The sequence below is a fragment of the Littorina saxatilis genome, linkage group LG6 (genome assembly GCF_037325665.1).
Source record: "Littorina saxatilis isolate snail1 linkage group LG6, US_GU_Lsax_2.0, whole genome shotgun sequence".
Classification (NCBI taxonomy): Eukaryota; Metazoa; Mollusca; class Gastropoda; order Littorinimorpha; family Littorinidae; genus Littorina; species Littorina saxatilis.
In genome coordinates, this window is record NC_090250.1 from 7,686,751 (window position 1) to 7,706,632 (window position 19,882).

At 44.1% G+C, this 19,882-nt stretch overlaps 1 protein-coding gene across 3 annotated transcripts in view; it reads right to left on the reverse strand.

Annotated features, from left to right (window-relative positions):
• The window catches only part of LOC138968404 (CREB-binding protein-like), a 43,659-nt gene extending 25,516 nt beyond the window's left edge, over positions 1-18,143 (reverse strand). For 2 of the 3 annotated variants that reach the window (XM_070340987.1, XM_070340985.1), the window contains exons 1-6: positions 17,643-18,143; positions 9,762-10,453; positions 9,343-9,565; positions 9,045-9,155; positions 7,291-7,452; positions 6,854-7,055 (exon numbers count right to left, since the gene is read on the reverse strand). In XM_070340987.1, coding sequence (XP_070197088.1) covers positions 6,854-7,055; positions 7,291-7,452; positions 9,045-9,155; positions 9,343-9,565; positions 9,762-10,453; positions 17,643-17,727 — 1,475 coding nt within the window. In that variant the 5' untranslated portion in view covers positions 17,728-18,143. The remainder of the gene's footprint in view (positions 1-6,853; positions 7,056-7,290; positions 7,453-9,044; positions 9,156-9,342; positions 9,566-9,761; positions 10,454-17,642) is intronic. The other variant, XM_070340986.1, reaches the window with a different exon arrangement.
• Between the last annotated feature and the right edge of the window lie 1,739 nt (positions 18,144-19,882).

The window sequence follows — 19,882 nt, forward strand, 5'->3', positions numbered from 1 at the left end:
AAATCTACAAAACCAGCAAGACCTCACTTAAAAAAAAACAAGCCATCAACAAAACAAGATGTAATGAGGTACAATCGCTTTGTTTCACAAAGCAGATGGTACCAAATATAACATCAAACTAGAAAGTGCATCACACTCACTTCATGGAACCAACCTCAACAGGGGCTCATATCAATGTCGGACATTGGACATACACGGATATTTTATCAAATGTCCTATACATTTTTCATGAAAGAGGACATATATCCTATTGTTTTTGTCACAAAGTGGTCATTGTCCGATTATGCTTTCATTTGATCTGGACATTGACAGTACTCGAAAATTTTAATGATAAATTCACATTTGATTAATATACTTACCCGAATCACATATATGCATTGACCTAGTCCGAGATGCTTATCGTCTGAAAAAATCGCTTGCCGTCAAATTAAGGGAAGCAACCCTTTTAGAAAAACAGTGAGTTAGTCAGTTGGTTAGTCTACGTGGGTTGTCCCCCTTGCCGTAGGTGGTGCTATCGCCAACATCCCGCGTGATCACACGTGGACATATCATACGACTTTAAAATATACTTAGAAACTATAGTGCGGGGATGGTAGGGAGGGAATTACCTATGTGATTCGGGTAAGTATATTAATCAAATGAAAATTTATTATTAAAATTTTCGATTAAATTACATATTCTTACTCCGAATCACATATATGCAGATAGCACAAAACCTGGTGGAGGGAACCTATAGCATACCTAAGGCCCCTAGTTTAAGCTCTGGCTAGAACATGTCCCGCTGCTACCAGGGCAGGAAGAAAACGGGACCCATCTTGGCACATGCCGGCGATGTCTGGCAAATAAAAGTTGATGAAAACATCAGGCTTCCAATAGGCAGTGTGAAGCACTTCCTCCAATCTTCGGGAGCGAAGAACAGCTAAGGAGGAAGCACAAGCTCTAGACTCGTGCACAAGCTCTTTATATCTCGGTGAGAGACCACTCATATGCCTGCCTGATGAGCGAAGAGATCCACCGAGTCAGAGTAAGTTTGGAATTATCTTTTCCTCTTTTGGTATTCACTGAACAGTAGCTTTTGATTCTTAGCTTTAATGGGCTGTGTACGCGGAAGGTAAAGGTCAAGAGCTCTAACCGGGCAGTTAACCATATCAGGGTCATCTGCTGCTAGGATCTGGCTAAGCGGTCTGATAGACAGGACCGGTGAAGGCTGATCTGGTCTCTGTTTTTTGGGGCAGGAAGCCTGGGCGAAACCTGAGAGAAATAGAGCCATCAGCCTCATGAGTGATATCTTCCGGGCGACAGAAAATAGCATGAACCTCGCTGCCTCTATGTCCATTAGCAAGCAACAGGAGAAGGAGCGCTTTTCTAGTCAAATTGGTCAGACTTGCTGTTTGCAATGGCCCAAAGTCGGGAGAACGCAAAAAATTCAAGGACCAAGAACAGGTCCCATTAAGGGACTGGAGTGCGGTCTCGGGCTTCATTCAGAGCAGCGCCCTTGATGACACCCGAAGTAACTCCACCATTGATGGAGCGACCAATCTGCTTCAAAGTAGAAGAGATTGCAGAACGTCTCACCTTGAGAGAGGCAGCAGAACTGCCTTGTGAAGAAAGGAAAGCCAGATGATTGGCTACATGAATTGAACGCGGAGAGACCGCATTCAAGCCTTCCTCCAGACACCATTTGGACCATGCCTTTCAATGAGAAGCATACACAGAAGAGGTGGATGCTCTGTGAGCCTTAATGCCCTTATGCACCAAATCAAGCGTCAAGTCCATGGCACCAGACCGTCTCAACACTGTCCGAACAACCTCCACATGTGAAGGTTGTGCTGAATCCCCGTTCTTGGCTGGACCAACTCTCCTTTTGTCAGAACAAGAGGAAAAGGTGGCCCGTGCGCCAATCGAAGTAGGTCCGGAAACCATACATGAGCTGGCCAAAGCGGGGAGCGCTGTGCTTGAAGGTCCATTCTGACTGAAGGACGCGATCTGAACGACTGAAAGCGTCTGACAGAGTGTTGAGACTCCCGGCCACAGACGGACGTGCTTGCCGTGGAGAACCGGGATAAACTGCCCTAGTGCGAAAGCCATTGCCTCCAGCTCTAGCAGGTTGATATGCCAGAGCTTCTGGAGTGGTGCACTGGCCTGAAGCCATTAGGTGGGCTGTGTGAGCACCCCATCGCGACAGAGACACATCTGTGAAAAGGTCTATGTCAGGAGGAGGTAACATGATCGGAACGCCCCGACAGATCCATTCTGATTCCATCCACTGAAGAGTCGTGGCGTGGAACCAGTTCTGGAGAGGGATTAGAGTGTTCCAGTTGTTGACAGGGAAGTCCACAAGAGATTTCAGAACTAGCAGAGGAACCAGCGCCGCCATTGACTCCATCTGGCCGAGAATAGAGGTCAGTGAACAAATGGTTGCTCGCTGGTTCGCCAAAGTGGAGCTGATTGATGCTTATAGTTTGTCCACTCTCTACTGAGAGGGACGAACACACCAAGCGATCGTATCGAACGTCATGCCCAGATACGTGAATATCTGAGATGGCGTGAGATGTGCTGTTGATCGAGAAACCCAAGATGTGAGCCTCTTTAACAACAGCCAGAGGGTGCTGAGAGCAAGCTGCCTCGTTCTGGTTCAAGATGAGCCAGTCGTCGAGAAAGGCTCGAAGCGGAACACCCCGTGAGCTCACTCGGGCGCTAAAAGTATGCATCCGTAAGGTCTATGGAGGTAACCCAGTCTCCCGATCAGAGGGCCTCTGACCGAGGCTGGCGTCTCCATTTTGAATGGAATCACTCTCAAGAAGTATTAAGAAGTGAAAGATCCAGAACAGGGCGCCAAGCTCCTGAAGCTTTATGGACTGCAAAAAGCCGACCGTAAAACCCCAGAGAGCTGTGGTCTAGGACCTCCTCCACCGCTCCCTTGCGAAGCAAGGCTGTGATTTCCGTCTGAAGTACGGATTTCGCTTCCTGGCTGAAGGGAGGCCTGAAACATGGTAAGTCTTCTGCTGTTGAAGTTTCGGCTTCGCACCCTGAAGTGAGAAGTTCGTAACCTCCCTATCTCTGTTCTCTTTAATCTCTTTCTTATGAGCATCTAACGCCAGATGACCAAGAAGAGACCCTTCAAAGAACGGTGACGACCTGAGAGCCGACAGCGTAGCCTCGTCAGAGAACTGAGAATTAGCCAGAAGCAAGTCACATCTGCTAAGTATGGAAAGTGCGTACAGCTGTGCCCAATCTTCATCTGCTCCGCATTGACCAAAGCCAATGTCGAGAGTAGAGTAGTAATGTCCTCAGGATCTTGTACCTTACTGAGAGTTAAAGGAACAAGGGAATCCGTTAGTGTGCTTGACAGTGTACGCATGATTGTTTCGGACACTGAAGCCAGCTCTAACGATAAACGACCCGATTACTTCAGAGAGGAAAGGGTAGCATCGTTGTAAGAGAACGCCCGAATTCTTGCCCACCGGCTTGGTGAGAAGAGGAGCAAGTTCCGAAAGGACCGGAAGTGATGCCTGGGAAGTGCGAACGATGCTATAACGTGCGAGAATGCCGAGGGCAGCTTCTTATAGATCGTAGACGTGAACGACACCGCCTGCTGTTTTGACGCTAACCACGGCTCCGCCAAAGGCGGAGCTTGAGCGTGAGCCAACAGCAGAGGAACAGGCAACTGTGCTATACCACTGCCAGCAGGGAGGGTTTAGCCACCAGTTGAGCCATGTGAAAAACCACCAAAGGATATTCTTCAAACAGGAAGTATTGAGAATAATCCTTTGGTGCCTGAAAATCATCGGCCGCCAAAGGCAGAGGGTGAAGATGATGACGCGCCTTCGGGAAAGTACCGCGATGTGATTTCTGCTGCAAGTTCGATGGCGTCTCGAGGCTTGAATGGAAAAGTGGTACGTGCGGACTCATCTGTTGTTGACTGCAAGTCAAGAACAGAAGCAGAGTCAATAATCCCCAGAGAAGGCGGCCCAAAAGGAGCTTGACAGGGCATAGAATGTCCGTAATCAGTGTTCCCAGACACAGCAGTGCAGTTGGCGTACCGGAAACGGTAGGCTCAACTGACCGAATGTTTTCTTGTACAAGCCCGTGCGTAAGCAGAGAGGGAAGGTACGAAGAAGCAGCAACTTCCTGTTGTGTGTCATCAACCGGAAGTGAAAAGCCACCGAAGGAGATTCTTCAACCGGAAGTATTGAGAATCATCCTTTGCTGCCTGAAAATCGTCAGGACGAAGGCAGATGGTGTCGAATAAAGACGCACCTTCAGGGAAATACCGCAATGTGACTTCCGCCGCAAGCTCGATAGCCTCTCGAAGCTTGGACGGAAAGGCGGTATGTATGGACTCATCTGTATTTGACTGCAAGTTAAACACGGAAGCAGAGTCACTAAGTCCCAAAGAAGGCGGGCCTGAGGAAGCTTGACAGGGCATAGCATGTCCGTAGTCAGCGTTCCCCGACAATGCAGTGCAGATGGCGTACCAAAAATGGTAGGCTGTACTGACTGCATGTTATCTTGTACCAGACCGTGCCGTAGCAGAGAGGAGTGGTACGAAGATGCAGCGAAGCCGGACGTGACAATCCCTGCTTGGACTGTGGCCGGAAGCCATGGCCTAGGGCCAGTCCGTGTTCCTGTCCATCTGCGAAGCGTACGCAATCGACTGATGAAGTAGGAACACACATACCTTGCATGGAGTGACCATGCATTGCCCGAGTCCCCAAAGGGACATGCGTATCCGAACCACGTCTGTTAAGAGGTAGGAACGGTAGAGGCCGGTCAAGAAGAGACCCTTCCCCGAAGGGAGAGTGCCAAGTCGTGTGAGTTCCGGCACTACCCGGAACATGCACACTGTAAGGCAGGTGTGAACCAGAAGAATGTGACATCATCGCCGAGCCAAGCCCGAAGCGCCGGTGGACGAGGCGGAAGCAGCACCACTGCCGACCGTAGCAGAAGGAAAGGTCAGCGACGCCATTGAAGTTCTGCCACCCACTGAAGGGGGAAGGCGGGAGACACTGGGTGGAGAAGAAATCTTCTCTGAAGCCACCATGGAACGAATTTCTGAAAGCAAAGATGCAAGTAACGATGCCACCAGAGAAGAATGATCTGGTGGCACAATGGCCTGTTGCAAAATGGCCTGTTGCAAAAAGGCCGAATTCAAAATGGCCTGAGAATGAGACTGAGTTGCTAACACAACACTATAATCTCCCGGAGCAGAAATACAACCAGAGAAAATGGTATTGTTATCACTAGATGATTACCCGCTTCGCCGGGTACCGGCTTCGCCGGGAAGAAGTAGAGCCGAATACCAGGCTGCGCCTGGGACCCGGCTCTGCCGGGTGTACGCCGGCTTTGCCGGCGCACGAAGGAAAGGAGATAAACGCGCAAAACACTGGAGACCTTCTAAAAATAGTAACGTGCAGTGACCTTCTAAAAATAGTAACGTAGTAACGGGGATATGGATTGACGCCACACGGAGGAAGGGAGATAATCGCGGCTGAAAACACTGGAGAAGATAAGGAAGAGTTACTGGTAGTGGATCCCGACAACAAAAAAAGAACAACAACAAAATCGCAGCGCGCTGAGAGCACGTGTTGAAATATCTCATCGATGAGGTTGTGTATGGGGTGTAGCTGAATACGGTGTCCAAATTTGAAAAAGATCCACCGAGAACTTTGGCCGTGCATCGCGAACAGACAGACAGACAGACACTAGTCGTATATAGATTATCAGAAAGATGAATTGTCTCCGCCGGCTTCTATTCTTTGCTTAAGAAGAACCTTAGCTAGGAGTGCTCATGACCTTGAGCCTCGACCGGTCGCCCTTATCAGTGTCAGCCATTGCTGAATGAAAAAAGTCAACACGTGCTGCTAAGTAATATTAATACCAGCAGTAACGTAAAAAGTGGTAAAAAACCAAAGTCAAAATCAACATCAAAACCAAACAAGAAAGATCTCACCCAACAAGTGAAATAGGAAGACGGCAGGTGACCGGTAAACCTCAAGTTCAAAGGCAAAAGATCACCGGAGCGAAAAATCTGACGACCTGATCCGCAGAGCTGAAAAAGTCGTATAAAATGTCCACGTGTGATCACGCGGGATGTTGGCGATAGGGCCACCTACGGCAAGGGGGACAACCCACGTAGACTAACCAACTCACTGAGTCAGTGTTTTTCTAAAAGGGTTGCTTCCCTTAATTTGACGGCAAGCGATTTTTTCAGACGATAAGCATCTCAGACTAGGTCAATGCATATATGTGATTCGGAGTAAGAATGTGTAATTTAATTTCCAATTTACATTGATTTGATTTGCTATTTTATCGATGTTTTGCGAAGCGATGTGTCTCTCCAAGCAGACGAACCTTGGGGAGACTTTATGTGCTTTTTATAGAGAAGAGCTTCCAAGGATCGCAACTCTGAATGCTCCAAGCGGATTGACAGTTGTCTCCCTTCGCGTTTTTCTTCCCCGTTTTTCTTCGCTAAACGAAAATTGGTGCCAGAAAAAGGCCAGAAGCGTTCGTACCTCAAATCTCTGCCCTCACCACAGGCTAGTACCACTGAAACTGAGCTCCCTCCGGCCTCTGAGCAGACAAGAAATTATTTTATTTGTTCTGTTACCTTTGTGACAAGAAACTAGTCTTAATTGAATTTATGTTTTGTTGCGAAAAAACAAATGTCCTATTGATTTATTTTTGTTCAGGACAAATATCCCATCACTTTTGCATTGTCCAGGACATTTGTCCTATGCCACCTCTCGTGGATGTGAGCCCCTGCCTCAACTTTTCCACGTGACAATGGAAAAGTTAATAAGTTCTTTCACAACTAAAATATCCAGAAACTGAAAGACTTCTGACTACTCACAATTTATGAACTAAATGGTTGCGTAAATCCTGTGTGACTTGGGCGTGCCAGTCTTTCCGGGTGGTGGGCTGTACCGTCAAGTCCTGGTTGCCCACGTTCAGGTGGTTTTGGTTCACCATTGGGTTGGGAGAAGGAACAGCATTGGGTATCATCTGAGGCAACTGGTTGTTGCTGGGTGGAGCAGGCATCTGGCTTGCTGTGGCTAAAAGACAGAGACAGAGTCAGCGTTACATGCCAGAATGTGGTCAACTTTTTACTCTCCTATTCGTTGAAAAAGAAGTTAAGAACGGCACCATAGCAAGTGAATGTCTTTGGCGTTTGATAGGATTGTGGGCAACAACTCCACGTTACAAAACAGATTCTACACATCTCAACGTCAACAGAAAATGGAACCAGTCGGCAATTCAGATGAGTGTGTCCAAGCACCAAACACTGACCTGGTTGAGAGGGTCCAGGGGCGGGACCAGACATCATGGAGGTATTGACGCTCGTAGGTTTGAGACCCAGTGACTCGTAAGCTCGCCGCATTGTAGCGTCTGTCACGTTAGATGGCTGGTTGGGTGCGGCAGGCATGGAAGGATTCTGAGGCATAACCGGGCCTATGGAAAAACAAGAAGGGCAAAGCCCATACGACTCACATGCTTGACCTTTACATGACCTTGACCTTCAGCTAAACCTAGCAATGACATCATACACTAAGAACTGCTTTACACATTTTTCCTACCAAATTACATGTGACCTTGACCCAAGGTCAAGGTCATCCAAGGTCATGCAACACAAAGCTGTTAATTCAAGACATAGGAAGTACAATGGTGCTTATTGGCTCTTTCTACCATGAGATATGGTCACTTTTAGTGGTTCACTACCTTATTTTGGTCACATTTCATAAGGGTCAAAGTGACCTTGACCTTGATCATATGTGACCAAATGTGTCTCATGATGAAAGCATAACATGTGCCCCACATAATTTTTAAGTTTAAAACAGTTATCTTCCATAGTTCAGGGTCAAGGTCACTTCAAAATATGTATACAATCCAACTTTGAAGAGCTCCTGTGACCTTGACGCAAGGTAAACCAAACTGGTATCAAAAGATGGGGCTTACTTTGCCCTATATATCATATATAGGTGAGGTATTAAATCTCAAAAACTTCAGAGAAAATGGGAAAAATGTGAAAAATAGCTGTTTTTTAGACAACATTTATGGCCCCTGCGACCTTGACCTTGAAGCAAGGTCAAGATGCTATGTATGTTTTTTGGGGCCTTATCATACACCATCTTGCCAAATTTGGTACTGATAGACTGAATAGTGTCCAAGAAATATCCAACGTTAAAGTTTTCCGGACGGACGGACGACTCGGGTGAGTACATAGACTCACTTTTGCTTCGCATGTGAGTCAAAAAACCAAACTTAGCCATGCCATGTTATGTTAATCACACTTTATGGTAGTTGGTATATGGTAGTTGCATCAACTGAAGAAAGAGAGCACTTTCCTTTCTCACGTTTGTTTGTTTGTTTGTTTATTTGTTGCTTAACGTCCAGCCGACTACGCAGAGCCATATCAGGACGAGGAAGGGGGGGATGAAGGGGGCCACTTGTCAAGCGATTCCTGTTTACAAATGCACTAACCCATTACTTGTGTCCCAGCAGGCTTTAGTAAAACTAAATTAATACCTACTGGAAGATTACCAGTTTCCAGTATGTTAAAATAGGCTTAACCTATCTACTGCTGGACTTACATCAGAACACTAACAGATTAAACTATACATGAATCGCGAGACAAGCGGCAAGAGAAGAGATTTTTGGAAAAAATACAGGTGAATGAGCAAGAAGGCAGAAAAAAGAAAAGAATTCATGAAGAAAAAGAGAGCATGACAGGAAAGAGGAACCAAAAATCTACCTAACAGCAAACTAGAAAGCTCCTGCGGTTCCAAAAACAGGAGGGGCCTTTAATTTCATAACCGCAGTGCCCCACTGCGGGACTTTCTCACGTCATCAAAACTATTGAAATCAAATCCAATTTCTCAAACAAGTACGGTCTCCCTCTAAAAGACAAGAGAACTACACACTGAAGACTGTTCAGCAAAGGGAAAGAAACTCTGCTGCTAGCAATGAGAAAATTTGAAAAATAGTTAAATCCTTCAAACCACGGTATAAAAAGATGAACCCATCACATAAAAAAACAAACTTACCAGTCTTAGTGCGATCTGATGCATGCTTGAGTGGCAGACACACAGGACAGTCAGTTCTGGTGCAGTTCTTCCAGTGGGTGATGATCTGCCTTGACGATGCACAGTGAGCCACTGAAAAGGAAGACTTTAGTTTTACTTTTAATCTGAGGAACAAAACTGAACAAGCCAAAATTTGTACAAATGCACAACAGACACAACCTAACACTGAAACTCATCACACAAAAACACAGAAGCATATTTAAATAGCGCTCTGGCTCATTTGTTTTAGATTCTCACAGAAGTATATGCAAAGAATTACCATCACAAGATTTTCCTCTGGTGCAAGTGGTCATGTGGTTGAGAACATTCTTCATGGTGCGACAGTAAGGCAGACCACAAGCCTGCTCCCCGTTGGTCATCTCGCGGCGCTGACACTTGTGGGCGTGCAGAAGTAACACCAGCTGCTGCTGAATCAGCTTGCTCTTGTCGGGATCAGCTGTAGGTTGTCGTTGACCTGTGCCTCCTGGGGGAGGTTGTCCAGGCTGCAACAGTTCAAGAGTAATTAGTATAGCCATCCACAGTGTGCCTTCTACTCGAAGCTAAAGTTATCACAACTATGCCATTAACAATAACATACGCTAAGGATATAATTTACATCGGGGAAAAAAACATGTAGGCTGCACACATAAACTCATAACTGACAACATAATCACCATTTAAGTAGACAGGGGTACTCACTTTGGCCATCTGGGCTTGGTTCTGGGGCACGTTCATCACATTGCCCATGTTCTGATGTCCAGGCATCTGGGGCATCTGAGAATTTCCAATCATGTTGTTCTGCCCGATGGATAGAGGAGGAGCATTGCCCATGGTAGTCGGAGCCATTGTACGCACTTGCCCCAACCCCTGAGGGAAGCTGGGGCCGTTCATCATCTGGTTGTGGTGGGGCTGCTGCATGCCCATACTCTGCATGCCTTGTACATTGCCCATCATGGGTCCTCGGGGGTTCATGTTCATGATATTCATCATGGGGGTACCTCCTACCGACGAGGCCATGGAGAAGTTCATGCTCTGCAGGCCGTCTCCCGCGCCGGCCATGTGAGAGGACGTGGCGGTGGCCGTTTTGTTCATGGTCACCGTGTGAGAAGGGGAGGCCATGCTGTTAGACAAGGGGCTCTTGACAGCATTGATGTTGAGTCCGGCGGAAGCCATGGCCCCGACAGAGGTGGAGTGGTTAGCAGAGCTGGTCATGGTGTTGATGGAGTTGGCCAGGTTGTGCTGAGACGTTGGTGTGGAGCGGGCCAACAGGGCTTGCAGTGAGGCATTGTCGCACGGTTGGTGTACAGGGGTTTGCAGATCAGAGGACGTGCTCTGCTGCCCATAGTCGGACATCAAATCATCAGGCAGCTCTAGTCCACCGAAGCTAAAATCTGCAACAACAAAAAGACGTGTCATGGGTCAGAACAAGTCACCATGTGTAATCAAGTGCAGCAAAATATCTGGCGAAATCGGATGTCTACAATTACTTCAAACATCGTAAAGAAACACTGCTGGCAATGAGCACTGCCACCTTGCTTGCATGTACTCATCTGACAATGAGCACTGCCACCTTCCTTGCATGGGCTCAATCTGACAAAGGAGATGAGGAAAAAGAAACCGGACAAAGAGGAATTACAAAATGGCAATGACTCCGAACAATTCCTTCCCTTGCAAATTTTATGTATAATGCCATCGTTGGACATATTGTCAGTGGTCTACTTCCTATATCATTTGAGCAACCACCAGTATTCTTTCCAGACCGCGATCTTCAGACACTTATGCGTCATTTCTTGATCTGACATTAATTGTCCTCGGCCGGTTCACTTTACTACAGTTTTGACTATGGCATCTGGGAGGGGTTAGTATGGACATTTGGACTTATACATATTTTCAATCTAGGTCCAACTGAGCTGTCAGAATCTAGAAACAACACTTAACCAGTATGTCTGCATTACAAAACCCAATTGACCCAGACGGCACCGTTACAATGGACCATGCAAGCAGATGCACACAGCAGACATGAGTAGGGCTCCCACTGAAGAAAAGCGAAAATCTATAACATCTGGAGTCCTCAACAACAAAACAAAGAAAAGCATCTGGAAACTTTAAATTTAACTAATCTTTCTTTATTTGGTGTTTAACACTTTCGCGACGGGACACTGATAAATCAGTAACCGCGCTGACACGCCCATGGACGGGACGCGCATTTTTCAGTATCAGTCATACAAGGTACAAGACTCGTGATTGCTTCCCGGTTTTTGAAGATTGCAATAAATTGAGTTGTTTCCCTTGATACACGTGGTTTTCTCTTCCGGCTTGATCAAATTAGTGCAGATTTGCGTGGTGTTTTCGAACAAAAAAAATGAATCGAAGGCGAGCCTTGTCACGGGAGGAGATTCTCCGGATGTTGGATCTTGAGGATCCTGTAGATCATGATACATCGTGTCGTTTTAGCCTCAAGAAAGCGATAATAGCAGTGATATTGAGGAAGAAACAGTCCCGTTGTTGCTAGTACGAGTCGGCAAACTACACGTGGTAGGGGGTGATACTGCTAGACGAACATGTATCTCGGAATCGTGCAGGAGCTATGGGGGCGTGGCAGCACTGATAACAATGGATGGCTGGAGCCTTCAAATCCTTTTGGAATTGTTCATAGGTGTACAGTTGGTACTTTGTTGTGAAAATGTGACTTATATTCAATATGGATTACCTAGACATCATTTGGTGAGTGTTACAGTTTTGTTTCATTTGAGTCAGGATGCTGTGAGTGAATGCGTGATTTGCTTGTTTTTTTCTTTGTACTGTCTCCTTATTTCTGTGTACAATGTTAACAATATTTCAGCTAATTCATAGGTTTTACACCTTGTTTGGTTATAACATTATTTATAATACTTTCTGTTAAAAAATAACTTTTAAACAAGAAGGGCAAAGCCCATACGACTCACATGCTTTACACATTTTTCCTACCAAAATACATGTGACCTTGACCCAAGGTCAAGGTCATCCAAGGTCATGCAACACAAAGCTGTTAATTCAAGACATAGGAAGTACAATGGTGCTTATTGGCTCTTTCTACCATGAGATATGGTCACTTTTAGTGGTTCACTACCTTATTTTGGTCACATTTCATAAGGGTCAAAGTGACCTTGACCTTGATCATATGTGACCAAATGTGTCTCATGATGAAAGCATAACATGTGCCCCACATAATTTTTAAGTTTGAAACAGTTATCTTCCATAGTTCAGGGTCAAGGTCACTTCAAAATATGTATACAATCCAACTTTGAAGAGCTCCTGTGACCTTGACCTTGAAGCAAGGTAAACCAAACTGGTATCAAAAGATGGGGCTTACTTTGCCCTATATATCATATATAGGTGAGGTATTGAATCTCAAAAACTTCAGAGAAAATGGGGAAAATGTGAAAAATAGCTGTTTTTTAGGCAACATTTATGGCCCCTGCGACCTTGACCTTGAAGCAAGGTCAAGATGCTATGTATGTTTTTTAGGGCCTTGTCATCATACACCATCTTGCCAAATTTGGTACTGATAGACTGAATAGTGTCCAAGAAATATCCAACGTTAAAGTTTTCCGGACGGACGGACGGACGACTCGGGTGAGTACATAGACTCACTTTTGCTTCGCATGTGAGTCAAAAAAGCAGTGGAAAATAAAACACACACAAAAAAACGTTAAAAAACACAAATTATCCCCCTTTCACCCCCCTTTGCTAAAACAAATCGCGTGACAAACTTATAAATAGCACGACTGAACTGGGCATCCATTTTTGAATTAGTACACAAAATTTGGTGGTGATTGGACTTAATTCAAGCTTGCTAGACAGATTTCTTTACAGTTACTGATTTTTGGGAAGTTTCTTGGTGGCAAGCTTGGGCAGGCAGGACGTTAACGCCGTGGCAGTGCTAGTCACAATAGTGTTAACGTTGTTTTCAACCACGAAGGTTATACCGCGACGGGGAAAGGGGGGAGATGGGATAGAGCCACTTGTCAATTGTTTCTTGTTCATAAAAGCACTAATAAAAAAATTTGCTCCAGGGGCTTGCAACGTAGTACAATATATTACCTTACTGGGAGAATGCAAGTTTCCAGTACAAAGGACTTAACATTTCTTACATACTGCTTGACTAAAATCTTTGCAAAAATTGACTATATTCTATACAAGAAACACTTAACAAGGGTAAAAGGAGAAACAGAATCCGTTAGTCGCCTCTTACGACATGCTGGGGAGCATCGGGTAAATTCTTCCCTCTAACCCGCGTTGGGTCTTTAATTAATCCTCAAATTATGTCATTTTGACAAGTTTGTTTGCAAAGCCTGATTTATTCTATTTCTACCTTTATTCAATGATTATTACCATGGATTCAATGTGAATCGTAGATGTGTAAACTTGCATTTAGTTTGCGTACACATACACACAAAAACGCATTTGTATTCATTAGTATTACCATCACCAATCCATAATGGCAATAACCCCTATAAAAATGTCTGCATTGAACCAAATGACAAGGCCAAAAATTTTAGGGTCAGTAGGTCGATGACTATTTCTTATGAAGTTTTTCGGTTGTTATTTTTACACAGGAGCATGTGACTTTTTATTGGCAGGAGATCGTGTGAGCCTTTCCCCTGGATGCCTGAGTGGGAATCGCTAACATTTAATTTTGTCTTGACCTAATTACTACATGTAGCATTGCCACATCGCCCAGCGTCAACTGAGGACACAGTGAAAAGTCACTTTTTTTTCACTTTGAGTTTGAGTAGTATAAATTACAATAACTTTGCTTCTAATTATGCTACAGAAATGTATTTGATATCAATGGAATCACCTCAATGAGAGCCTTAATTTGCACATACTTACAAAGCCACTAAACATTTTTTGGCCATGACCAAAAAAAAAAATCCAAAAAAAAAAATATGTTGGGTTGTTTTTGCTATGCCAAAGGCCAAATATGACCCTGAAATGGGTCTTTGCCCTACGTCGTTTTCAACCACGAAGGTTATATCGCGACGGGGAAAGACATAAGACATAAGACTTTATTTCAACCATGTGCAGTACACTAGGGACATGTTTTGGCCAGAGTACAATCAATCAATCCATACACGCCCTTCCAAACATCGCTTGCAATCTCAGTCACACACAGGCTCACGCACACCCGCATACATGTTTGTTTGTTTATTTGTTGCTTAACGTCCAGCCGACTACGCAGAGCCATATCAGGACGAGGAAGGGGGGGATGAAGGGGGCCACTTGTCAAGCGATTCCTGTTTACAAATGCACTAACCCATTACTTGTGTCCCAGCAGGCTTTAGTAAAACTAAATTAATACCTACTGGAAGATTACCAGTTTCCAGTATGTTAAAATAGGCTTAACCTATCTACTGCTGGACTTACATCAGAACACTAACAGATTAAACTATACATGAATCGCGAGACAAGCGGCAAGAGAAGAGATTTTTGGAAAAAATACAGGTGAATGAGCAAGAAGGCAGAAAAAAGAAAAGAATTCATGAAGAAAAAGAGAGCATGACAGGAAAGAGGAACCAAAAATCTACCTAACAGCAAACTAGAAAGCTCCTGCGGTTCCAAAAACAGGAGGGGCCTTTAATTTCATAACCGCAGTGCCCCACTGCGCACACATACCCAATCAATCAATCAATCAATGAGGCTTATATCGCGCATATTCCGTGGGTACAGTTCTAGGCGCTCTGCAGTGATGCCGTGTGAGATGAAATTTTATACGGCCAGTAATTGCAGCCATTTCGGCGCATATTTACCTTTCACGGCCTATTATTCCAAGTCACACGGGTATAGGTAGACAATTATTAACTGTGCCTAAGCAATTTTGCCAGGAAAGACCCTTTTGTCAATCGTGGGATCTTTAACGTGCACACCCAATGTAGTGTACACGGGGGGGGGGGAGTTCGGACACCGAAGAGAATCTGCACACAAAGTTGACTCTGAAATAAATTTCCGCCGAACCTGGGATCGAACTCACGCTGACAGCGGCCAACTGAATACAAATCCAGCGCGCTACCAACTGAGCTATATCCCCGCCCCTATCAAACCCACAACAGCACACACGCACAAGCATGCTCCTCCTTAACAAATCAATTGTACATATGCTTAATATAAACAGTATAGAAGTATCAGTAAGAATTATATATGTATCAGACATCAGTTATGACGGCAATAACTAAAATCACAAAGGGGGGAGATGGGATAGAGCCACTTGTTAATTGTTCACAAAAGCACTAATAAAAAAATTGCTCCAGGGGCTTGCAACGTAGTACAATGTATTACCTTACTGGGAGAATGCAAGTTTCCAGTACAAAGGACTTAACATTTCTTACATACTGCTTGACTAAAATCTTTACAAACATTGACTATATTCTATACAAGAAACACTTAACAAGGGTAAAAAGAGAAACAGAATCCGTTAGTCGCCTCTTACAACATGCTGGGGAGCATCAGGTAAATTCTTCCCCCTAACCCGCGGGGGGTCCTGACATAAACATGAAAATAAAGAAGAAAAGTGCAGATCTATATAAGTTATGATTTCAAACAAACATATTGAAATAGCAAGATTTAACCCGTTTACCCCCATGACATGAAAAGTGGCTTAGTTATTTCAAACTTGAAAAAAAAAATCGTAGCAAAGTAACTATTGCAAGTTGAAATAGATATGTGTCATTGTGTGTAGCGGGGTATTTCAGGGATCTGCACTTGGGAGTTTGAGCAGGCAATACTGGGCGCTCTTGGGAGTTTGAGCAGGCAATACTGGGCGCTCTTGGGGAATCAGGATTCTTTTATTTAAAGATGAGGTTCTTGGGGGTTTATTTTTAAGTGCTACCGGACATATGAAGGGAGGGGGTGAAAAAAAACGAAAAATTTACATTTAAAACAGTGCAATATGATGCAGACCTCTGTATGTCTGTAATTCAAATTTTCTGGAAATCAACAAATACATGGACTTGCATAAGAAAACAGTGCAGCAAAAATATAAAAACATGCTCATATCTAAACAAAAACCAAAAAAAGTGGGAAGTTGTGGGAAAATCATTACCCAGCCTATCCCAAGGGAAGTAATTCCCTTAGAAATGTGAAGAATATTTCCATACCAGCATCTTACAAAACGACATCATGTTTCATAAATAATGTCTATTCATGCACTGCATTTCCTTTTCCACCTAAATCTGTTATCACTTACAGTTACACCTACCCCAACCTAAACCAAAACGCTGATACACTGTAACCCTTTTTCAAACAATGTAGGTGCCTTGCCACTCGGATTAACAAGTGTGCCAGAGCACTGTAAACTTGTATAAAATCCTGCACAGACTGAGTCTGCTCCACCCCAACCCTTCCTTACTCGTACAAATAAATGTATAAACTATAAAACGAAATTAATGCTCTTACAAAAAAAAGTTGTCAAATTCTAGATGGTGCAGCTTCCTGCTACCCTTGGTGTCATCACACAGTCAAACACCAGGATGGCACATCCCCATCCCACCTGCACTAGTCTATAAGCACCATCAACAAGATACGTGGAAATGGATAGGCTAATAATATTAGGCCCCCCCCAAAAAAGGTCTGTTTATGGTAACCCGACCGACCCTAGTTTTTAGGCCCGACCCTAATCTTTTTTTTGGATTGTCTGGGAAAAAAAAATGCATCCAAAATAGAGCTGTTTGCGCTCAAACAGCAGACGACAGAAGGGAGGTAAGCTCAAAGTACTGTTTATAGTTATGTTGGGCAAAAACAGGGATTGATGAGAAGAAATGAACTGTGAAACATCATAGAGAGGGGAGAAAAAAAAAAAAGCCGACCTACCGACCCTATTTTTTCACCCTATGTTACCGTAAACAGACCTTTTTTTTTTGGCCTTAAAGAAAACAGAGCACAACTCCATGTGGACAAATTCAGAAATAATAATGTGATCAGCCACTTGGCTCCAACACACTCGCATTAAACCCATCTTCAGCTGAGCCTGTAATGCAACAGTGACCTGTTCCCAAAGCACATGAAATACCGTAGAACCAGAAGCTTCAGGTGCACCTGCCGTTCCCCATTTCCCCTTCAACCAAAGCGTTTTGATTAAAATGCAGTTATAACCCGATTTGCAAGTTGCAAAGAAAAAATATGCTTATTTCACTGCCCCGACACTTCACAAAATGCAAGGGTTTGTTTCGGGTGCCGGATTCTGCATCTCCTCAGCAAGGCTTCATCCGTCACCCATGCGCTGCTAACAAGCTCGTGTTTTCTCATGTTGCTTGCCGAATCACAAACCCAATGCACCCCAGCGAATAGGTTTGCGAACTCCGAAGTAAAAAATCTAAAAGATCATGCATCAAGTGCGCGAAGCTCAATCGGAAGGCAGGCTTTGAAAAGAATTTCTCGGAAAGAGCCCACGTCCTCAAGAAACTTACCAATATTGCCTAAAAAAAATAAGCAAAAAATTAATTGCACATGCACATCACTTCACAAATCTCTCACTCAACAAATCTACCCTGTCAGAGATAAATGAAGCACCAGAAGATGATCCAAGAGCGCAGGGGTGCTTACCTGAGCTGTCGCCAGGAGTCAAAGACGGCGATTCCCCGATTTTTGGTCGTTTGGCCGGAGGCCCGTTTACAAGCTGATCGGCCATGTTTACATCTGATTTTCCACAAAAATCAGTCAATCGTTCAAAACAGTCCAACGCTGGTGCTCATGATTTCATAAAATGTGCACAATAACACAAGAGAGTCCCACGTTCGTCCACAGTTCCCATTTTTGCTCGATGTAGCTATGCAGCAATCATCCGGGATCTCAGACTTGCCTGCTCATTTTCAATGAGCAGCGACAAAGCCGAGAAGGGTTGATTTTTTTCCACTTCAAAATATCGTCCACCTCAGCACACAGTCGTCACAAATTTAACTCATCGTTGAGTTAAGTCAATTACGAATCAGCTTACCGAAAGGGTTTTCCTCAAAAACAATCAAATTAATGAAAATACCGCATAAATTTTACCAAAATGACTGAGCTACACTATCAAAGATGGCGGCTCCTGTTTTCTATACCCCTTCGGCTGGTCAGCGGTGCCGAACACTCCCGAATGAGGTTAATTGTGTCGCAGTTTGGGTCACGTGGTATAAATCCGCGTTCGCCATTGGTCCAAGGCATCCTTTCGGCCAAATACTTACCTCTTTCCGGACATAACCGAACTACCCCGAATGCAGACTTATGGGTAAAATGATAAACTGGGCTTGTTCGCGAGTGCAGGAGGTTTCGGAGAGATTCCCATTTTGGTTTCAGACTTGCAGAAGAAGTCGATGTTTCGACCATTTTTTCAAAAACTTTTGCGGAAGGAAGCTATGCCTTTTCCCCCGTAGTTGACGAACTTCATACCGAGCTAACTTAACGGTACAGGACTTGGAGCCGATCAAGTTTAGGCATTTATTGAAGAAAAAAACCCCTGTGAAATCAACCAGGAAACCCACTTTGAAATCGACAACTTGAACAAGCGACAAATAGCTTTCAAGACGAAGTCTTATGGTCCTAAGCGGAGAGGGTATTATAAGGGTGACAAGTAATATTCAACGGACAGTAAATTGTGTTTGAAGCAATCGTCATTTAGCAGCCAAGACTACCGGTATCAATCCACTAGTCTATTCTCTGCGTTTGACCTAACACCACAACGATACCGTGCGATTCATTAACATAATAAAGCACTGCACAATGCTAATCTTTGTTATTTAAGAACACTTTCTTTTTTTGTGCAAGAAAACATTCTACACATGTGGTTCAGGAGAAGGACCTACTAACACCAGTCCAAGAAGCGTTAGGATGGCAGGTTTCATGCTAGGAGAAAAAGAACAATCACTGAATCAGCAATCAATATCATCAACACTTGGTGACTTATGTCTATAACTTTAAGTATGATATTGTTTGGTGGAAAAAAGGGGTGGGTGGTGGGGAAGGGGGGAACAATCTACTAAAAATATGAAGAAAAGTCAACTAATCTATCCATTTTCTCTTTTTCCCCGTTTTTGTTGTGCCCGTCGTCTTTTTTTCTCATTTTAATATCTTCCTCCTTTCTTCTCATTTTGTGTGTCTTTTTTTGTTGTTGGTTGCTTTTGTTTCTTTTTGGTGTTCCTTTGTCATAGATTAGAATGAACAAAAATCAAATTCCCAGTTTCTTGGACTGTCTCAGCACTTGCTTAACCTTCGCCTGTGGTCGTGGGTCTGTGTGGATCGACCCAGAAGGGTGTTTAATTGCAAATATCTGTTAAACTAGTTGGAATTTTTTAATGAGCTTTTAAGAATGCCTCAGGCACCTAAAAAGCTCTTATGTCCTAAAATTTCAGTGAGAAGTAATTGAAAAAAAAAAGGTCATGTAGACTACAAACATTGTGGGGCCGTGCGGACCCATGTTTCTCAAAGAAGGAAATGAGAAGTATGGGTCCGCACGGCCCCACGATGACTTCCCGTGTGTAGTCGATAACTCGGACGTGCGAAGGTTAAAGCAAACCTGTCAAATCGTTAAAGGTTAACAAGTCGACGCGTACGGCAAAATTACTACATTTAGTCAAGCTGTGGAACTCACAAAATGAAATTGAACGTAGTCCGCCGCTAGTGCAAAAGGCAGTGAAAGTGACGAGCCTGTTTGGCGCGGTAGCGGTTGCGCTGTGCTTCATAGCACGCTTTATTGTACCTCTCTTCGTTTTAACTTTCTGAGCGTGTTTTTAATCCAAACATATCATATCTATATGTTTTTGGAATCAGGAACCGACAAGGAATAAGATGAAAGTGTTTTTAAATTG